This window comes from Prionailurus viverrinus, chromosome C1, assembly GCF_022837055.1.
Source record: "Prionailurus viverrinus isolate Anna chromosome C1, UM_Priviv_1.0, whole genome shotgun sequence".
NCBI classification, from domain to species: Eukaryota; Metazoa; Chordata; class Mammalia; order Carnivora; family Felidae; genus Prionailurus; species Prionailurus viverrinus.
In genome coordinates this window covers 39,633,661-39,653,188 of record NC_062568.1, presented here as the reverse complement: position 1 = coordinate 39,653,188, position 19,528 = coordinate 39,633,661, and the positions used below count along the sequence as shown (strand labels likewise).

At 37.2% G+C, this 19,528-nt stretch overlaps 1 protein-coding gene across 3 annotated transcripts in view; it reads right to left on the bottom strand.

Moving 5' to 3' along the window:
- HIBCH (3-hydroxyisobutyryl-CoA hydrolase) overlaps positions 1-19,528 on the bottom strand; it is a 114,106-nt gene that overhangs the window by 31,060 nt on the left and 63,518 nt on the right. For all 3 annotated transcript variants that reach the window (XM_047869102.1, XM_047869101.1, XM_047869099.1), the window contains exons 7-8: positions 8,873-8,951; positions 313-458 (exon numbers count right to left, since the gene is read on the bottom strand). In XM_047869102.1, the coding sequence (XP_047725058.1) occupies positions 313-458; positions 8,873-8,951 (225 nt within the window). The remainder of the gene's footprint in view (positions 1-312; positions 459-8,872; positions 8,952-19,528) is intronic.

Below are 19,528 nucleotides of genomic sequence, written 5' to 3'. Positions count from 1 at the left end.
TTTATATATTAGGTTTTCTTAAAGAAGGTGTGGGGTTTTTTTGACCAAAGTGTAATTATTCATTAAAAATTAGGCACTGACGGTGTCAGGCAAAACAGCCCTGAATCCAGATATAATTTTCTCCATTTTGCACATAAGGAAACATGATTGGAGAGCTTAAATACTGTCTCAAAGGTCACACAGCTTTAAGCGGCAGATCCTGGATTCAGACCCATGTCTAACCAAAAGCCTGTGATCTCAACCACTCATAATGCCTCCATGTACAATAGGAATTATTCTAACAACACAAAATGCAATCATCCAAGCAATTACCTTTTCAGAATCCACAAAATGTGTCGCAATTCCTGCTGCATACACATCTCTTCCTTTCAGTCTGAATCCTGTTAATGCAAGGAAGTAACCAAGTTTTCCTTGAAGTCGTGGCAAGAAATAACCTCCACCCACATCAGGGAAGAGTCCTGTAATAAAATAATGGAAAGAGATATCGACTCAAATGAAAAAAAAGAATGGAACTCTTTGAGATCAGATGGCCATCTCTCTCCGGAATTTCAATCTATACTAAAAATATTACTAAACTAAATACTACCCAATGCAATCAAAATCACAAAAGACTTGCTATTAAATTGTGCTAACTTGAGGTTTTTTTCAAAATTTTCACATCTTACTGCCATACAAGTCAAAGTATTTGACAGCATAATTTTCTACATATAAGTAGTACTCAATAAACACTACCTAAAGTTTCCTATTTTTGATCATCTCTGAAATAGTTAAAACCGAAAGAATACTTTCTTTCCAAATGATAAGCAAAGAAAAAATATGCATAATCCAATATTATGTGAAAATTCATTATCATTTAAGTCAGTCTATTCCATTAGTCAATGATATAATATTCAAGATATTTAAAGCGATGCCATAACCTTTAGTCCTACGAAGAACAAGTTTACACCTAACAAAATCACTTGCAGTAACTCTTTTCTTAGCCATCTTTTTTTAATTCCCTTATTAAAAATTCCTTATTAAAAATGACTGAAAGTAGCATATGCAAATATTTGCCAGTACTTTTTGGTATTTAAGAGCTCCTTAAATAACTGTGACCCTCTTGTTTTATAATCCATGTATCTATTTTAAGATTGCTTCATTTATTCAAGTTGAGACTAGAACACAGGCATTCAAATTCTTCCCAATTCTACTTGACAAAAAAGTTCTTAGACTTGAAAGAATTACCATTCTACTCTAAATATCTCTTAGCATCTCAAATAAAAAAGGTCTAAGAGGGAATTCATGAGTTCCCCCAACTGCCATCATCTCCCTTCCAATATCACTCACCTCAATAAAGCAAGCACACAGCCATCCAGCCTGGACACCTTCTTCTCATACCACCCCTTTAGCACCCACCAGTGACTATGACCTATTGATTCCTCTTCCAGAAAGTTCTCCCTACAATGAATGGCCAGAGTGATTTTTTTTTTAAATTTTTTAATGTCTATTTATTTTTGAGAGAGAGAGAGAGAGAGAGCGCGCGCGCAAGTAGGGAAGGGGCAGAGAGATAGGGAGACACAGAATCTGACACAGGCTCCAGGCTCTGAGCTGTCAGCACAGAGCCTGATGCGGGGCCCGAACCCACAACTGTGAGATCATGACCTGAGCTGAAGTCAGATGCCCAACTAACACCCAGGCACCCCACCAGAGTGACCTTTTTTTTTTTTTTTTTTTTTTTTTAATTTTTTTTTCAACATTTTTAATTTATTTTTGGGACAGAGAGAGGCAGAGCATGAACGGGGGAGGGGCAGAGAGAGAGGGAGACACAGGATCGGAAACAGGCTCCAGGCTCTGAGCCATCAGCCCAGAGCCTGACGCGGGGCTCGAACTCACGGACCGCGAGATCGTGACCTGGCTGAAGTCGGACGCTTAACCGACTGCGCCACCCAGGCGCCCCCAGAGTGACCTTTTTAATTACACAAATCTTGATCATGTTTTGCCTTCTACTGCTTAAAACTCTTCCATAACTCTTCCAGAAAGTCTATCCCTCTTAGATTAAAACTAACACTTTCAAAGTCTTCAAGGCCCCCAACCACTTTTTCAAATACATCTCTTACTATACTCACTCACTACATTCCAGCCACTCTGTTCTTCTTTCAGTTCCCCAACATTCTATACTCTACATACATTCTACAACACATATACTACCTTCCCCACAGCCTCAGCAGCACTCTTCACAAGTGAAAAAATACTTTGTCCTGAAGTACTTTCCTCTGCTCCAGGGTAACACATTCTCTCTTTTTGCCCCTGCCTCAGTGGCTGCTTCTTTCCATCCCCTACTGCCGGGTCCACTTCCCTTGCTTGACCTCTACATGCTGCTATGCCTAGGCTTGACCTTAGGCTATCCCTACCTCCCTACACACATATTTCCTCAGCACTTTTGGCTCTAGATAACATCTGTATGCTCTTAAGTCCCTGTTATGGACTGAACTGTGTCCCCCACAAAAATTTTAAACTGAAGACTTGACCCCCCCCCCCACCATGTGACAATTTGGATATAGGCCCTCTAAAAAGATAAAGTTAAATGAGGTTATAATGCTAGGCCCTAATCCAGTACAACTGATCTTTATAAGAAGAAGACAACAGCACTAGAAGCACAGACACACAGGAAAGGCCATGTGAGGACACAGCAAGAAGGCAGCTATCCAGAAGCCAAGGAGAGAAGCCTCAGGTGAAACCAAACCTTCCAATACCTTGGTCTTAGACTTCCAGCCTCCAGAACTGTGAAAAGTAAATGTTGTTTACATCACCAGTCTGTAGTATTGTTACTGCAGCCCTAACAGACCAATACGCTTCCAAATCTATATATCTAACTTATGCCTTTTCCCTTGAATAGGAAACTCTTTAGATCTGCATTCTAGACATAAGCACATGGATAATAAGCACCTCAAATATAACATGGCAAAAACACAATATGATTCCCAAAACCCTCTAACTACATGGCTCCTTCCCTAATCAGCCTCATCCATCCAGCCACACAAGCTAAACACCTTGGAATTATTCCTGATTCATCACATGAGTAAGCCATTTCACTCCAAAACATTTTTCAAATCTATTTTATTCCAACATATAGTTCCATACTACCCCAAGCCAAAATCACCCTCTTCTAGACCTGTGCTATCCAAAAGAATTTTCTGTGGTGATGAAAATGTTCTATAATCTATGCTATCCAATATGATAGGCACTAGACTGAATGTGGCTATTAAACACTTGAAATGTGGCTGGTGTGACTAATGAACTAAATTTATTTTAATTTAATTTATATTTAAATAGCCATATGCGGCCAGTAGCTATAATATTATACAGCATAGCTCTAGATTAATATAATGACCTCCTAACAAGTCTCCTTGCTACTGCTCTTGTAACCCTATAATCCATTATCCTTAAAGTAGAATGATGGTAGTAAAATGTAAATCAGACAAAGGGAGTTATGGTGGAGAAGTGGAGTGACCGGGATTTTCCTCATCCCTCCATCACAGCTGTACTAAGGTCAGATCACTTGGAACACCCAGGAAGTAGATCTGCAGAGTGGCAGAAGGATCTCCACAGTTGGAGGGAGACAGCTTGGCAGGATTGAGGTGCCTGTATGTGAATTGGGGGAGATAAAATGGCAGAGGCACAGAAGGGAGGGAAACCCTTTATGCAAAGACAAAAGGGAGAGAGAAGGGGGTTGTAAAAGTCAGCATTGAGGAAGGAATGGAAGAAAGACTAATTGTTAACAATTATGGTTCAGATAAGAAGAAAATATTTCATCTGTGAAATAAGAACAGTGGTTATAAAGTAAAGTAGTCAGGGGCACCTGGGTGGCTCAGTCGGTTGAGTGTCCAACTTCAGCTCAGGTCATGATCTCACCATTCCCGAGTTCAAGCTCTGTGTTGGGCTCTTTGCTAACAGCTCAGAGCCTGAAGCCTGCTTCAGATTCTGTGTCTCCCTCCCTCTCTGCCCCTCTCCTACCCATGCTCTCTTAAAAATAAACATTAAAAATTTTTTTTAATGTCAAGAATCCAATAAAAAAAATACAAGACATTGGGGTGCCTGGGTAACTCAAATGGTTAAGCAGTCGACTCTTGGTTTTGGTTCAAGTCATGATCTCACAGTTCATGAGTTTGAGTCCCAAATAGGGCTCCACTTGGGATTGTCTCTCTCTCCCCCTCTCTCTGCCCCTCCCCTGGCATGCACGTGTGCTTTCTCTCTCTCTCTCAATATAAATAAACTTAAAGAAAATTGCAAGGCATTTAAAAAAGCAGGAAAATACTACCCATAATGAGGTGATAAAACAATCAAAATTGACACAGAATTGACATAACAAACATAAGAATTAGCAAACAAGAACATTAACACAGAATATCTTATAGGTTCAAAAAGTTAAGTAGAAACAGAAGATATAAAAAAGACATAAATGATACTTACAGAGATAAAAACCAAGATGAATGTATAAATAGAAAAATATCTGAATGGGAATTAAAGCAAATTACACTTAGTAAAAGATTAGTGAACTTGAAGACACAGGAATAGAAACTATTTAAATGAAAAAATGAAAAGCTTTCAAAGTAAACAATACGTTAATGAGTTTAATACAAGTTTAAATGGAGTTCCTGTAGGGGCGCCTGGGTGGCGCAGTCGGTTAAGCGTCCGACTTCAGCCAGGTCACGATCTCGCGGTCCCTGAGTTCGAGCCCCGCGTTGGGCTCTGGGCTGATGGCTCAGAGCCTGGAGCTTGTTTCCGATTCTGTGTCTCCCTCTCTCTCTGCCCCTCCCCCGTTCATGCTCTGTCTCTCTCTGTCCCAAAAATAAATGTTGGGAAAAAAAAAATTTTTTTTTAAATAAATAAATAAATGGAGTTCCTGTAAAGGGAGTGGGGGAAAGAAAAATACTTGAAGAAATAATGTCAACTTTGGAAAATTCAACAAAAACTATAAATCTAAGCTCAAGAAACACAAGCATAAGATGAAAAATACACCACAGCACATTATAATCATTTAGCCCCAAACAAATGATAAGTAGAAAATCTTAAGAGCAGCCAGAGATAATAAAAGCACACTTACAGAGGAACAAAGATGAGGAAAGCAGATTTCTCATGGCAAACATAAACAAGACAGCAATGCAACAACATCTTTAAAGTACTGAAATTTAAAAATCAGAATAGAATAAAATTGTATCCCTGGAGTCAAATCGCTGGCTTCAGCTTTCACCTTAGGAGATTAGAGAAAGAAGAGATGAAACCCAAAGGAGTAAAAGAAAGAAAATAGGATAAGATCAGACAACAAGAAAATAGAAAATGAAATAAAAAGATGATTTCTGAGACCAATAAATAAACCTCTAATTAGAATGATCAGAAAAAAAATGAGAAGACACAAATTACTAATATCAAGCACTATAAAGTCTACAAAATACTAAAAAGGTAAGGGAATGTTATAAAAAACTTTACGCTCATAAACTGGACAAATTCCTTACAAGATCCACTGTACTAAAGCTTTTGCAAGAAATAGATAATCTGAATAGCCCTACATCTATTAAATACTTTGAAACTGCAGTCAAAAATCTTCTCACAGAGAAAAATTCAGGCCTCAATGGCTTCACTGATGAATTCTACCAAAGATAGAAAAAAATTATACTAATTCTACATAAACTCTTTGAGAAAATGAGGCCAGCATTACCCTCATACCAAAACAAAACAAGGACATTACACGAAAATCACAGACCAATGTCTTTCATGAACAGAGATGTAAAAATTCCAAATAAAATTTTAGTATACCAAACCTAAAAACGTATAAAAAGTATAACACATCATATCAGACTGAGATTTATCCTAGTGATGCAGGGTTTAATGCAAAACCAATCAAAGTAATTCACCACTAACAAACTAAAAAGGAAAAATCAATAATCATCTCAACTAATGCAGAAAAAGTTTTGGCTTTAGAGATCCAAAATCCATTCCTAATAAAAACCCTCAGCAATTTAGGAATTGCTGATAAAGGACACCTGATAAAGGGCACCTAATGAAAAACTTATACCTAACCTCCTACTTGAAGGACTGGATGTTTTCCCTAAGACCAAGAACAAGGCAGGAATACCCACACTCAACACGTCTATTCAACATTGTATTGGAGGTTCTATCCAGTGCAAAAAACAAATAAGTAAATAAATACTATCCAGATTGGAAAGGAAAATGTAAAACTGACTTTATTTGTAAATGGTATAATTATTTATACAAAAAATCTAATACAGGGGCGCCTGGGTGGCTCAGTTGGTTAAGCAGCCGACTTTGGCTCAGGTCATGATTTCGTGGTCTGTGAGTTCGAGCCCCGCGTTGGGCTCTGTGCTGACAGCTCACAGCCTGGAGCCTGTTTCAGATTCTGTGTCTCCCTCTCTCTGACCCTCCCCTGTTCATGCTCTGTCTCTCTCTGTCTCAAAAATAAATAAACGTTAAAAAAAAAATTTTTTAAAAATCTAATACAGCCTACAAAAAAAAAATTCTACTAGAAATAATGAGTTTAGCAAGTTTGCAGAACACAAAGTCAGTATAGAATCAATTGTATTTCAGATGGCAGTCCAAGATGGTGGCTTAGGAAGAGCCTGAATTTGCCTTCTTCCACAGACATACCAGATCTAAATCTAAATATAGAGCAATTCTTGCAGAAAAAGAACCGAGAACTGATTGAACAGCTTCTGCACAAAAAATGATAGGGGGAACCACATACATAAGAGTAAGAGAGACAGAGACATAGTAACCACAGGAACACCACTCCCAATGTGATAACTTGACGAAAGAAGGGATGTCACAGAGGGGCCCCTGCATAGACTCGCCAATACTGGGCACAGCAAAACAAAACAAAACAAAACATAGCTGTTAATCCACTAGTAACCCTAAGGCATCCACCAAATAGGCAGGGAACTGCTGGAACTCTCTGGGGTCAGAGGTGCCAGCAAGTACCACATTTTATATGCCCCCTCCAGCTTCATAGTGCAGATGGGAGCAGGGTCCAGGCACTCTAGTCAACTTAGTAGGGCTGCCCTAGCAAGTCCCAGGTTCCTAGCCCACAACAATTCCGGCTGTCCCCTGAAGGTGCCCACCACAGCCCCAGCTGTCCTGCCAAGGTAACCTCAGAGCAGCACACTCCTGGCCCATGTTTGCTCCACTCCAACCAGCCAAAGCTGCCAGACATACCAGTGTACACAGAGGATGCTCCTAACTCATGGCCACTTCTTCAAGACTAAAAGAGGGAGGTAGCTATTCTACTTCACAGGAGACACACACACACACACACACACACACACACACACACACACACACACACACAGTCAAACAAGAGGAGGAGACACAGGAGTATGTTCCAGACAAAAGAAGATAAAATCTTGGGGTGGGGGAGGGGGGACCTTAATGAAACAGAGATAAGTAATTTACCTGATAAAGAGTTCAAAGTAATGGTCATAAAGACCCTCACTGAACTCAAGAATGAACAAACTTCAACACAGAGTTAGAAAATATAGGAACCAAAGCTGAAGAATAACTGAAATGATATAGAAGAACAGGTCAGCATCTGGCAGAGTAGAAACTACCTAATCAGAACAGCAAAAAGAAAAAAGAATTTTATTTTTTTACATATATTTAAAAAAAAATTTTAATATTTAGTTTTGAGAAAGAGAGAGAGAAAGAGAGAGAGAGAGAGCACGAGTAGGGGAGAGATAGATAGAGAGAGGTAGACAGAGAATCCGAAGCAGGCTCCAGGCTCCTAGCTGTCAGCACAGAGCCCGAGGCAGGGCTCGAACTCATGAACCGTGAGATCATGATGTGAACCGAAGTGGGGTGCTTAACTGACTAAGCCACTCAGGCGCCCCAAGAAAGAAGAATTTTAAAAAATGAGAGTGGATTTAGAGACTTCTAGGAAAATATCAAGTATACAAATATTCACATTATAGGGGCCCCAGAAGGAGAAGAGAGAGAGAAAGGGGCAGAAAACTTATTTGAGGAATTGATGGCTGAAAACTTCCCTAACCTGGGGAAAGAAACAGACATCCAGGTCCAAGAATCAAAGAATCCCAAACAAGATGAACCCAAAGAGACCCAAGCCAAGACATTATAATTAAAAAAAAGCACAAGTTGGGGTGACTGGATGGCTTAGTCAGTTATCACTACCTAACTTCTTTATAAAGCAACAACAATCAAGACAGTGTAGGGGCACCTGGGTGGTTCAGTTGGTTGGGTGTCAGCTCTTGATTTTGGCTCAGGTCATGATCCCAGGGTCGTGGGATTGAGCCCCGAGTCGGGCTCTGAGCTGAGCATGGAGCCTGTTTACAATACCCTCTCCCCCTCCCCTGCTCACATGCACATGTGCTCTCTCTCCCAAATTAAAAAAAAAAAAAAAAAAAAAAAGGCAGGGTGGGGTTGGCATCAATAGAATATATATAAAGATACAGAAGCCATCAGTGGAGAAACAATAGCTTTCTTCAAATGCAGTGTGTGAATGACTACATGTCTATAGGTAAAATAATAAAACTTGACCTAGACCTTCTATCTATATTTCATACCATATACAAAAGTTTCAAAAAGGATCATAGATGTGAATATAAGACTATTTTCCCCTAGTAATACTTTACCTAAAATTAACTACAATTTGTTAGTGCTGCCAATTAAATATTCTTGCTTGCGTGTTTTCAGATACAATTACTGAGCTAATACAACTTCCAGGTGTCTTCCTATTCTAAGTTCTTAAAGAGCTCTTTCATTGCTGTTATCTCAACAAGATTCCATCAATTCCTTTAACAACAGTGTAATCTGAAACATATCAAAAGATAATTCTAAAAATGATTATGAAAAATTTGGAGGTTTTTACCGATTGCTGTTTCTGGCATTGCAAAGAGAGACTTCTCAGTAGCCACTCGGAATTGCCCATGAACTGAGACACCAACTCCCTAGGAAAATAAGGCAAAAAGTTGTTTTAAAATGCTGAAAAACAAACAAACAAACAAACAAACAAACATAGACTCATATACACACAAACATTTTAAACCAAGTAAATTATATTCCACAAGAATTTCTTTTAGGGGATACACTGGAGGAAAACCCTGAAACACATAATTTCAGGAGAACTTACTGGACAAAAAATATATGGGTAGCCGTGATATGTGGAATAGATTTGTTTTCAATCAGTATTTTTTGCTATGTTTCATGCCCTCTTCCCCCATTCCCTCTCATTTCAAATCAGATACAGCATTACAGAACAGTGACTCTTCCCAAAACCACTGAGTGCTGCTGTTGGCGGGACCATTCATCAGAGGAGCACAACCAAGTTATTCCAGCTAATTTCAATAGCTTTAAATAGAATATTAACACATTTTATTCATTCACCTATTTCATGGTTTCATTTATTGTGTATTTCAGAATATTGGCAACACTGTTTTTATCAGATACAACATTTAACGGCCAACTATACAACTTCTAAAAAATGATTACTGAACACAAGTTTTAGAAAATAAGATCTGGCCGAAAGTCTCTGTTTTGTTGAATGTCACTGAAAAGGGCAAACTTAATAGTTATCTTTGAATAAACATATTTGAAAAAACATATTTGAATACAATGAAATAAGAGGTATACGTGTAATGACAAAGTATCCAGTTCATGTCAGTGCTCACACTATACACACATTTCCTATGTTGTGTTCTTTTTACATTATTCAGAATTTCTGTTAGATTGTTTTAGTTCTTCTCGTTCTTGGTTCTTTTTAACCAGTGTACTCTTCATCATCACAGTATTAAAGGAGTTAAAACATATAAAGTATGCGGAACAATGCCAGGCACTTAAGAGTTCTATAAGCATTAACTAAACAGAAAGGGCCTCACCTCTATCTGGTTCTTCTAATCTTTCATTACAATTTCTTCAACTCTTTGAAGTGTTTTCATACTCAGTTTTAAGAAAACACTCAAAAACACATGCAATTTCTTATAAATTTTATGTTCTGTATGCTAAGCTTAAATTTTAGAAAACCATGCAAATAAACACGGAAGTGAATATAATTCTTCAGCCACCACCTACATCTTTTGGTGTCAACATTTATAAGTTAAATCTACAATGTTCGATACTCTTTGTACAGGTAAATATCATCGTTATAGGTATTCTATCATGACACAGTCAACTGACAACACTGACCCAAATTCAATTGTATGTATTCCAAGATCACAATCTTACAAATTTTAATGAAAATAGAACATTACTAGTTTCACTAATAATTTATTATACTATTTTAAAAGTCCTTGCTTCTTATTCTACTCCCCACTTCAGTTTATCACATTGTAGATGAAAGTTATCAGTGTTCAGGAATGTCTTGCTAAGAACTTAGACTTTTGAGTCCCCAGACTCAGAACTGCCTCCCTCTCGGGTTGCACAGTAGGTAGATCTCCAGGCCTCACTGACTGACCCTGTTTCAAACCATACTCCTCTGGTTATTGCCTCCTACCTCTTTTAATTAACCCTGAATTCCACAAATAGCAAGGACTATATCCCCCTTTATTAAATCTGACCATAGCCCCAATCCTAGTCTCCTCTCTTTTTTCCAGATAAAGTTATTAATTTGGTATGTAACCCTTCAGATTTTTTCCCTGTGTATCTCTAACACATATTTGAACAAACATGAATATTTATATGAGACACACACACACACTTCAAACTGATCCATGGCGTGCAAGGTATACATAGTATGGCCCAGCTCACCTCTGACCTCATCTCCCGTCGCACTTGCTGTGCTTATTCCACCAGCCACAGGGCCTTCATGCCATTCCTCCAAAATTCCAAGCCTTTACAATTTCAATTAATCATATAATTTTAAAGTGAGGAAAACATACTAAAGAAGAATACTACCTGCCCCATTGCTGCCCTTTCTCTATGGGAAACTTCTCTGCCCAGAGACTTTGCCTTTCCCTGAGCGGTGGCTGAACTAGGGATGGGCACCCAATTGAGGCGCCTTACACCAGAACTGTAAGGCCCATGGAGCAAAGGGGGAGAAAGAAAAGTGCATTAGACAAGATTCTCACTGTCAGGTATTTAAACTAAAAAATGGTGGGCAGCTGTGAGTTGATGACAGCCAAAGCTTAAAGGTCATTTGAAATTTGAGCCGAAGACATGTGAGCCAAGTTAAAGCAGAAACTACATAGGGTGAAGACAAATACATGGAGAAGGCTGCATGCAGCCTGTACAGCACAGAGAACAAAGCAAACATACAAAAAGCAGCGGAGACAGTTGGAGAGAAAAAATGACAAACATACTACTTAAATTTGCCTCAAGTCCACACTTGCAGTTCAATTTTTAGGAAGGCAAGCTACGCTACAGATTTTGTCTATGGATTCCTGTGTAATCGCTGTGCTTGTCTAATAACTGCTCCATTCTCTTTTCTGCATCTGTTTCATGTTTTCAATTAAAAAAGTCTCTCACCACATTTTTGATTAGAACCAGATCTACATCCTGTCAAGCTTCAGCATCACACAGTATAAGCTGCCTTGTGCCCTTTTTCCTGCTAACAGAGCTCATCCCTGACTAGTCATTTCGATTCTATCTCCTGAAATCCTCACTTGGCAAGAGAACCACCTAACAGCCCAACTTCTCTATACAGGGCCTTATCTACCTCTTGATATCAATAGAGAAAGAAATTTATGAGTCCCATATTCTTTGATCTAGAAACTACAGATCCTGTACTCATTGATTCAGTGCTTTATCTTGTTGTTACATGATACCTTTTGTTTCACCCATAGCTGAAAAAACAATGAATGAAATCAAACACTTCAAGATTTTAGAAAAAATTAATAATGACAAGCTTTCAGAATAAGAGATCCTTGCCATAAGTACCATTAAGAGCCAATTTTAAAAGCCTTTCAGTTAAGAGGGAAGCTGGGAAAATGCAAGCCACCTCACTTGGAGATACTACAAATATAAATGCTGATCAATGTTCAAAGGGATATAGCAACTACATGGCAGATTCATATCTAAATTTTGTATCTTATATAAAAGAATCCATTATAGGTTGTTTACAATAAGCCCTCCCTTGAATCTTTAAAAATTTACTGTTATATACTTTTTAAACTCCTTTGCTAGACTAAAAAGGCTTCAAAGTCTTCAAATTTTACTGGATTAATGGTTATACTGTACAGATTTATTCCCCAAATGTAAGATATCATTCTTATTCCTGACTCTTCTCAAATACTCCCCCTGCATCCTTCCAAACCCACTAGTCAAATCTCATTTCATCTAACTGGATTGTATCTGTAGCATTTGGCAGAACTGTTTAGTCCCTACATCAGGAAACACTTAACTTGACTTTGAGATACCATCACTCTCCTGGTTTTCCTTGTGTCTCATTAATTGTTCTTGTTCTTCTCCTTGACACCAAAATGTTGATCTGCCCTCCTCCCCCCCCCCCGCCCCCATGATCAGATGTCTTTCTTCTGTTCCACTTCACCTGTACTCTCTTCTTTCTACATTTGTTCCCTAGGTGATCTCTTCCAAGAGCCCCAGGAATTTAAGCACCATAACACTAATGACTTAAATTATTTCTCCATCCTGACTTCTCTAGAATTGCATACCTAGCCACCTATTTCACATCTCCATTTGAAGCTCTAGTATTTTTCTCAATGTTCATACATCAGAAATAAATCTCTTGATTTATTGAGAAATAAATTGAGAAATAAATCTCCTTAAATGAGTGGCCCCCTCAGTAAATAGCACCACCATTCACCCAGCTGGTCAGGCCAAAAACCTCAGCATCATCCTCTTTCTTTCTGATCTCCCAATCTCATCTATGAACCTGTCTAGATAGTTCTTACCTCAAAATATACTTTGGATCAGGCCACGGTTCACATCTCCACTGTAACAGCCCAAGTTGAAGTCACTACTATCTCTGCCTGGGCTAGTCTTGCTTCTGTTCTTGCCACAATCCATTCTCTACCCAGCAGCCAAGGAAGCTTATTAAATAAATGTAAATCAGTTAAAGTTTTCTCCTGCCCAAAATTCTCCAGTGACTTCCCATCACATTAAAGTATTACCAAATTTCCTCCTCACGGCCAATAAGGCTCTATGTGATTTGGTCCCTTTTTAGCTCCCTCATCTTAGAGTTTTACCATTTTCCACATTCCTCACTTTCATTCAGGTCAGGCACATTGGCGTGCTTTTTGTTTTTTAATAACTTTCTTGACATAGAATACACATTCAAAAGTATACAAATAGTAACAAATGATAAGTATACAGGTCCAGTGGGTTATCCCACAGTGAACACACCCAAGTAATGAAAATGCAGATAAAAATTATCAGAAATTATTTTATGCGCTCTGTCAACTCATTATTCTTTCTATCCTTCAGGCAACTACTATCCTTCCAACAAAATAAGATTTATGTTTTCTGGTTTTATATTGATATAAATAGGATCATAGAGTATATACTATTTATCTTTTAGTCAACATTCTGTGAGATTCGTTCATGTTGTGTGTAGCAATTTTTTTTCATTGTACAGCAGACCTTTGTATGAATAATTTATTGATCTATTCTATAAATAGCCAGTTAGGTTTTCTAGTTTGGGACTATTGCAAATAATGATTCGATGCCATTCTTATGCATATTTTTTGGTGCGTAAGTGCATACATTTTGATGGGGTATATATATATACCAGGGAGTAAAACTACTGGTCAAAGGACACTAATTCAATCACTTTTTAAAAAATAACAATTTTCAGGGTACGTGGGTAGCTCAGTCAGTTGAGTATCCAACTTCAGCTCAGGTCATGATCTCACGGTCCTTGGGTTTGAGCCAAGTGTCGGGCTCTGTGTTCCCCTCTCTCTCTCTGCTCCTCTCCCACTCACATTCTCTCTCTCAAAACTAAACATTAAAAAAAAATTTTTTTAATAACAATTTTCCAAAGCATTAGTACCAACTTTGTACTCCACCAGAAGTGAGTGTGTTATTTCCTATCCTCACCAATATTTGAATTGGTCTTTCATAATTTTAGCTATTTTAACAAGTATATGTTACTATTCCATCGTTACTTCAATTTGCATTTCCTTGATGATTAATGCAGTTGAATGTTTTATTACATTTATTTGTTATCTGGATATCTTTGTGATAGGTCTATTCTCATCTATTGCTCATTTTTCCATTGGATTTTTGTATTGATTGTAGAAATTCTTTATGCATTCTGGATATGATTCCTTTACCAGACATATGCATTCCAGGAGCTATTTTCTAGTCCATGGTTTGCCTTTTCACTCTTATTGATGACTCAGAATGCACAAAGTTCTTAGTTTTTAAATGTGTTATTTTTGTTTATGGTGCATTTATGTATTATTTAAGTAATCCTTCCCTACCCTTAAGACACAGCCATAAGTGTATGTTTCAAATATTCAGAAATTTCTAGTTATTATTATTGAGTGCTTTCTTAATTCTATTGGGGCCAGAGTCTGGAGATTAATCCTTTGAAATTAATTCTGTAAGACTAATTCTGTGACCAATTTTGGTAAATGTCCCATGCACACATGAAATGAACATATCTGCAGTTACTGAATACATGTTAATTGGATCAAGTTTATTACACAATGTTCAAATTACGTGTATGCGTGAAAAATATGTGTGTGTATATATGTACTTACACTGAGCTGTTTTCTGCTCCAGATTGTGGTTTTGTCTATTTCCCCTCTTAGGACTTTCTACTTTTTAGCATAAAAATGTTTGACAATATCATACCAGTAGAGTTATTTCAGATAGCCAGGGGTTTGTTCCCATAGTTTCTCAGTTTTAACACTGCTGTCATATTGTATGTTATGGAACTCATTAAGTATAACTCAGTTCAGCTTCATATTCAGTTATAAACTGAGATTTTTAGATAAATATTTACAAAATAGTTTACTACAGTTGATTAAGGTCAATAAAATTTTCAGAATCTGACTTCAGTGATCTTAAGAGGGTGAATGAAGATCTGAACAGAGTTTAACAGACTGAACTAAGCCCTACCTGCTAAGGAAACAAATAATGGAATTTAGGGCTTGCCAAATTGGGCCCCTCAATGCAACACCCTAGGAGTTAAGGTGACCTGAATCCAGACCAGCCCTCACCTGGAGTGAAGCCCAGCTACACATCCTTCCATCCCTGACGGGATCTAGATGATTGGAATTACTAGTGCTCTCAACCTAGACACCTGTTAGAAACAAAGGCACATCTTCCTTGAAGGAAGATAATGTCATCCTAGGACTCAAATAACAGTCAGTTAGAAGTAACTAGCCCTGATTAGAAATAATCCAACATATAAGAAAGGACCACATGACTAACACCAAAGAGAAACAATACACAGCAGATTCACAGGGCATACAAATTTGGATTTGTTATAGCTAACCATTCTATAACTTGAAATGTCCTTCTATATCAAATATGTTTGTCATAAAATTTACCTTGTTATTAAAATATGTCAACTGTCTTTTAGTTTAGTGGTGGTATGGTATCTATTTTACATTTAACCCTTCTGTGCCTTTTATTTATGGTGTCCCAAGCACTCGGACATTCTTTTTTACTTTTATTAATAGTAAACAATCATCACTGCAGTACTGTGCTCACCCTGTGCTAATAAAGTAAAATGAATTTGATCCATTTTTACAACCTAGTATAAAAATGCTAATAGGGACAAAAAACAACTAAACAATATATGAACGTAGTCAAACTCATAGTGCCATAAGAATAACAATTACTTATTTAAATTTCATAATCTTTAAAGGCAAAATTTAGGCAATCTAAGACTTTTTTTTTTCTTTTTTTTTTTTTAATTTTTTTTTTTTTCAACGTTTATTTATTTTTGGGACAGAGAGAGACAGAGCATGAATGGGCGAGGGGCAGAGAGAGGGGGAGACACAGAATCGGAAACAGGCTCCAGGCTCTGAGCCATCAGCCCAGAGCCCGACGCGGGGCTCGAACTCACGGACCGTGAGATCGTGACCTGGCTGAAGTCGGACACTCAACCAACTGCGCCACCCAGGCGCCCCAATCTAAGACTTTTTTAATTAAGAGACATAGATGAGTTTTTAGACTGATAGATGGAAAAAGCTGACATAGCTTTATTTAAGGCTTTTTACAAAGATCTTAGAATTACTTAAAAAGCATAAATTCTTTACAATGCAAATATGTTAATTAGCAACTAGAAATAAGCACCACTTATATATTTCCAGATAATATTACTATTTGAGACAAAAACATTGTAAAAATTGATAATTACAAGAATATTTAGAGTTAACCTAAGATATAGTCAACCACTCCATTATTATATTTATTTTTTTATGTTTATTTTTGAGAATGAGAGAGAGATAGAGAGCGAGTAGGGGAGGGGCAGAGAGAGAGGGAGACACAGAATCCGAAGGAGGCTCCAGGCTCTGAGCTGTCAGCACAGAGTCCAACACATGGATCCAACTTGTGAACAGTGAGATCATGACCTGAGCCAAAGTCGGACACTTAACCGACTGAGCCACCCAGGTAGTCCCCATGATTTATGTTAATGGCAAGATTATTCTCTCCACAAACAAACAAGGACACATGTGGAACAATTTAATTTGGTGCTTGAAAAAGAAATGTTCCAGATAATAGTATTGTATTAGTGTTAAATTTCTTGATTTTGGTGTCTTTATTCTTAGGCAATACGCACTGAACAATTTAACAATAGTTATCACGTCTCTAACTTTCTCTCAAATGGTTAAAAAAATTCTTCACAGATAGATGCAGAAGAGAGGAAGAGAGAATGATAAACATATGTGGAAATAACAGGGAATATGACGAATACATAGGAGTTCTCTGTACTGTTATTGCATCTTTTCCGTAAACTTGAAGTTGTTTCACAATAAAAATGCTTTTCTAATTAAAAAATAAATTAAAATTAAAATTAAATGTTACAGAGTAAACAGAGCCAACAAGCACCGTTAAGAAAGCAACTAACCGAGAAAGGCACACAATGGGATGATGTGACTAATGCTTATACAAAGAGTCATGGATTTAAATTCTAATCAGGGAGAATGAGGAAGCTCCTGCCCAGAATGAACACTGCATCACAGTATCGGAGAGTATGTGAGAGTCCTCTCTCATCATCATTCAGGGTTTGAAACAGTGCTTTCAAATAGGTATAAGTTTCTGTTAGAAATTCAAACAGGTTTTTCATTGTACATTACTTCACTATAGTATAAAAGTTAATATCATAAATATACAATACGTTTCATAATGTATCTCTGGGACCACATGCATTAGATTAGCAGTCTGATCAGCAGTCTCCACAGTGAAAACAAAGACTTTATTATGCTTCTCGCATTAATATTAATAGGCTAGTACTGCATATTAATGATACTAATACATTGATTACATAATGTTAATGTATTTTAACTCCCCCTGCTTTGGATGCATAATTCATATTATTTCTGAATGAAAATTATATTCAGCAGAACCAAACAATCGAGATAAAAATATTTATTTAGATATTAACAGTCTACCATTCTTCAGGTATAGTTTTACTTTAAAAAAGCCAGAGGGATACTTGAAAGTTGCTAAGAGAGGAAATCTTAAAAGCTCTCATCACAAGAAAAAAAAAGACTTTTGTTAACCATTTGTGGTGATGGATATTAAATTATTGTGGTAATCATTCTGCAGTAGATACACATTCCAAATCATTACACAGTACACCTAAAACTAACACAATGTTATAGGTCAATTACATTTCAGTTTAAGGAATAAATGAATTTTGGCATGTCATACCTTAAAGCATAAATGTGAAATAACTTAAAAATATTCAAGGTTTTTTTTTTTTTACCTCAATGAGCACATTCCTCAATATATGCATATTTATGAATTATGTATGTACACGTGTCCAACTAGAACACATACGTATCTGTAACATATTGCACATTTCATTTATTTATTTATTTTTGAGAGCGTGAAAGAGAGAGAGAATCTTAAGCAAGTTCCATCCTCAGCACAGAGCCTGATAGAGGACTTGATCCCACAACTACAGGGATCGTGACCTAGCTGAAGTCAAGAGTAGGATGCCCAACTGACTGAGTCACCCAGGAGCCCCAGCTCATGCTATATTTATACACTTAACAGAAGTTTAAAAAGAAGTTCTAAGAAACCACTGCTTTATATCATATACTTAAACAAAAAGGATTATTACACTAGGAGTACTGTTACTTGACCTTTGATTTACCAAGGATTTCCATTAATTCTATAAAGCATATTAACTAATGTCCATATTAACTAGCACCTGAAAACTACTCTCTGGCTACTTTTTGATACAATTTCATACTACAATCTGTGGAGTTTAGAGTTTATGAAATGTTAGTCATATGTATTTCTAGTCTGTTTATGCCAGTCGTACTTGTATAGTAAGTATGTGCTTTAAATAAAATTCATTGTAAACTGATAAGAGTATAAAAATAAAGAGTTGGTTCTATGAGAACCAGGTTGAATACTCTAGAAAAATATGAAAAAGACAAGTCACTAAAAAAATTTGGTATAGGGGAGAGTAATTATTTCAACTGGCTTTATCTTTAGTAATATTGTTATTCTAAAACTAGTATATGTATTAGGACACAGCAAATCTGTAACAGTGTTAACATTATTTAAAAAAAAAAGATGTTTAATATAAAAAAGATACCAATATCAAAGAAGTAAAAATCTAAATTTGAATAGATGTATTAACTCAGGACCTATCTTCTCATAAAAACAAGATCTGTATTCTTAGTTCTGTTCACTGAAAGAGTGTAGAAACAATTATCAACTTAACTAGTGCCCAGGCTGTTATTGCTAACTACCATTTTCTACTAGAAGTAACCAGAGCTGTCTTGGAGAAACAGCTGACTTTCAGGTCTGGGGAATGCAGCATACAAGAGGAACCTAGGATATGCTCTTTACCACAAAACAAACTATCAAAGACTTCTGGGGCACAGTAGCCAACTTGAAATTTCCCATGACAAGGCCATTCTTCTAATTTGCCTCTTCTGGACCCCTTTTATTCAGTGCCTTTTATAGGGTCCTTGTTCTGCCCCTGGCCAATAAACATTGGGTGTTTTTTGTTTTAGGATTCCATTCTGGACTTACTTTGGTTGTCACTCTTTCTGTCACATTTCCTTGCATAATTTTCTATTGTCAAGTTTTCAATACAAGGCAGCTCTAAGAAAATGAATTTCTGAAAAAAATCCTCAGATTCTACAAAACTGCACAGAGCTTACAGGAAAAATAGAGTTTGGGCAGTCTGCTCAAAACCTATGCAACTTTGTAATCTGAATGCTAACAGAAACTGTAAATGGTCCCAGGGACCTGATCTAGATCACCCAGTCAGGCATCTCATTATAAACAAAGAATACCAGAACAGATATTTAAAATGCACAAAAATAAAGTGGAAACAATGGCAATACTTTAATCAGGGCAGGACCAGCAGGTGTGGAGAACAAAGCAGGTAGAAGTGCAACTAAAAGCCAGTGGGGCCGCCCTTAAACAT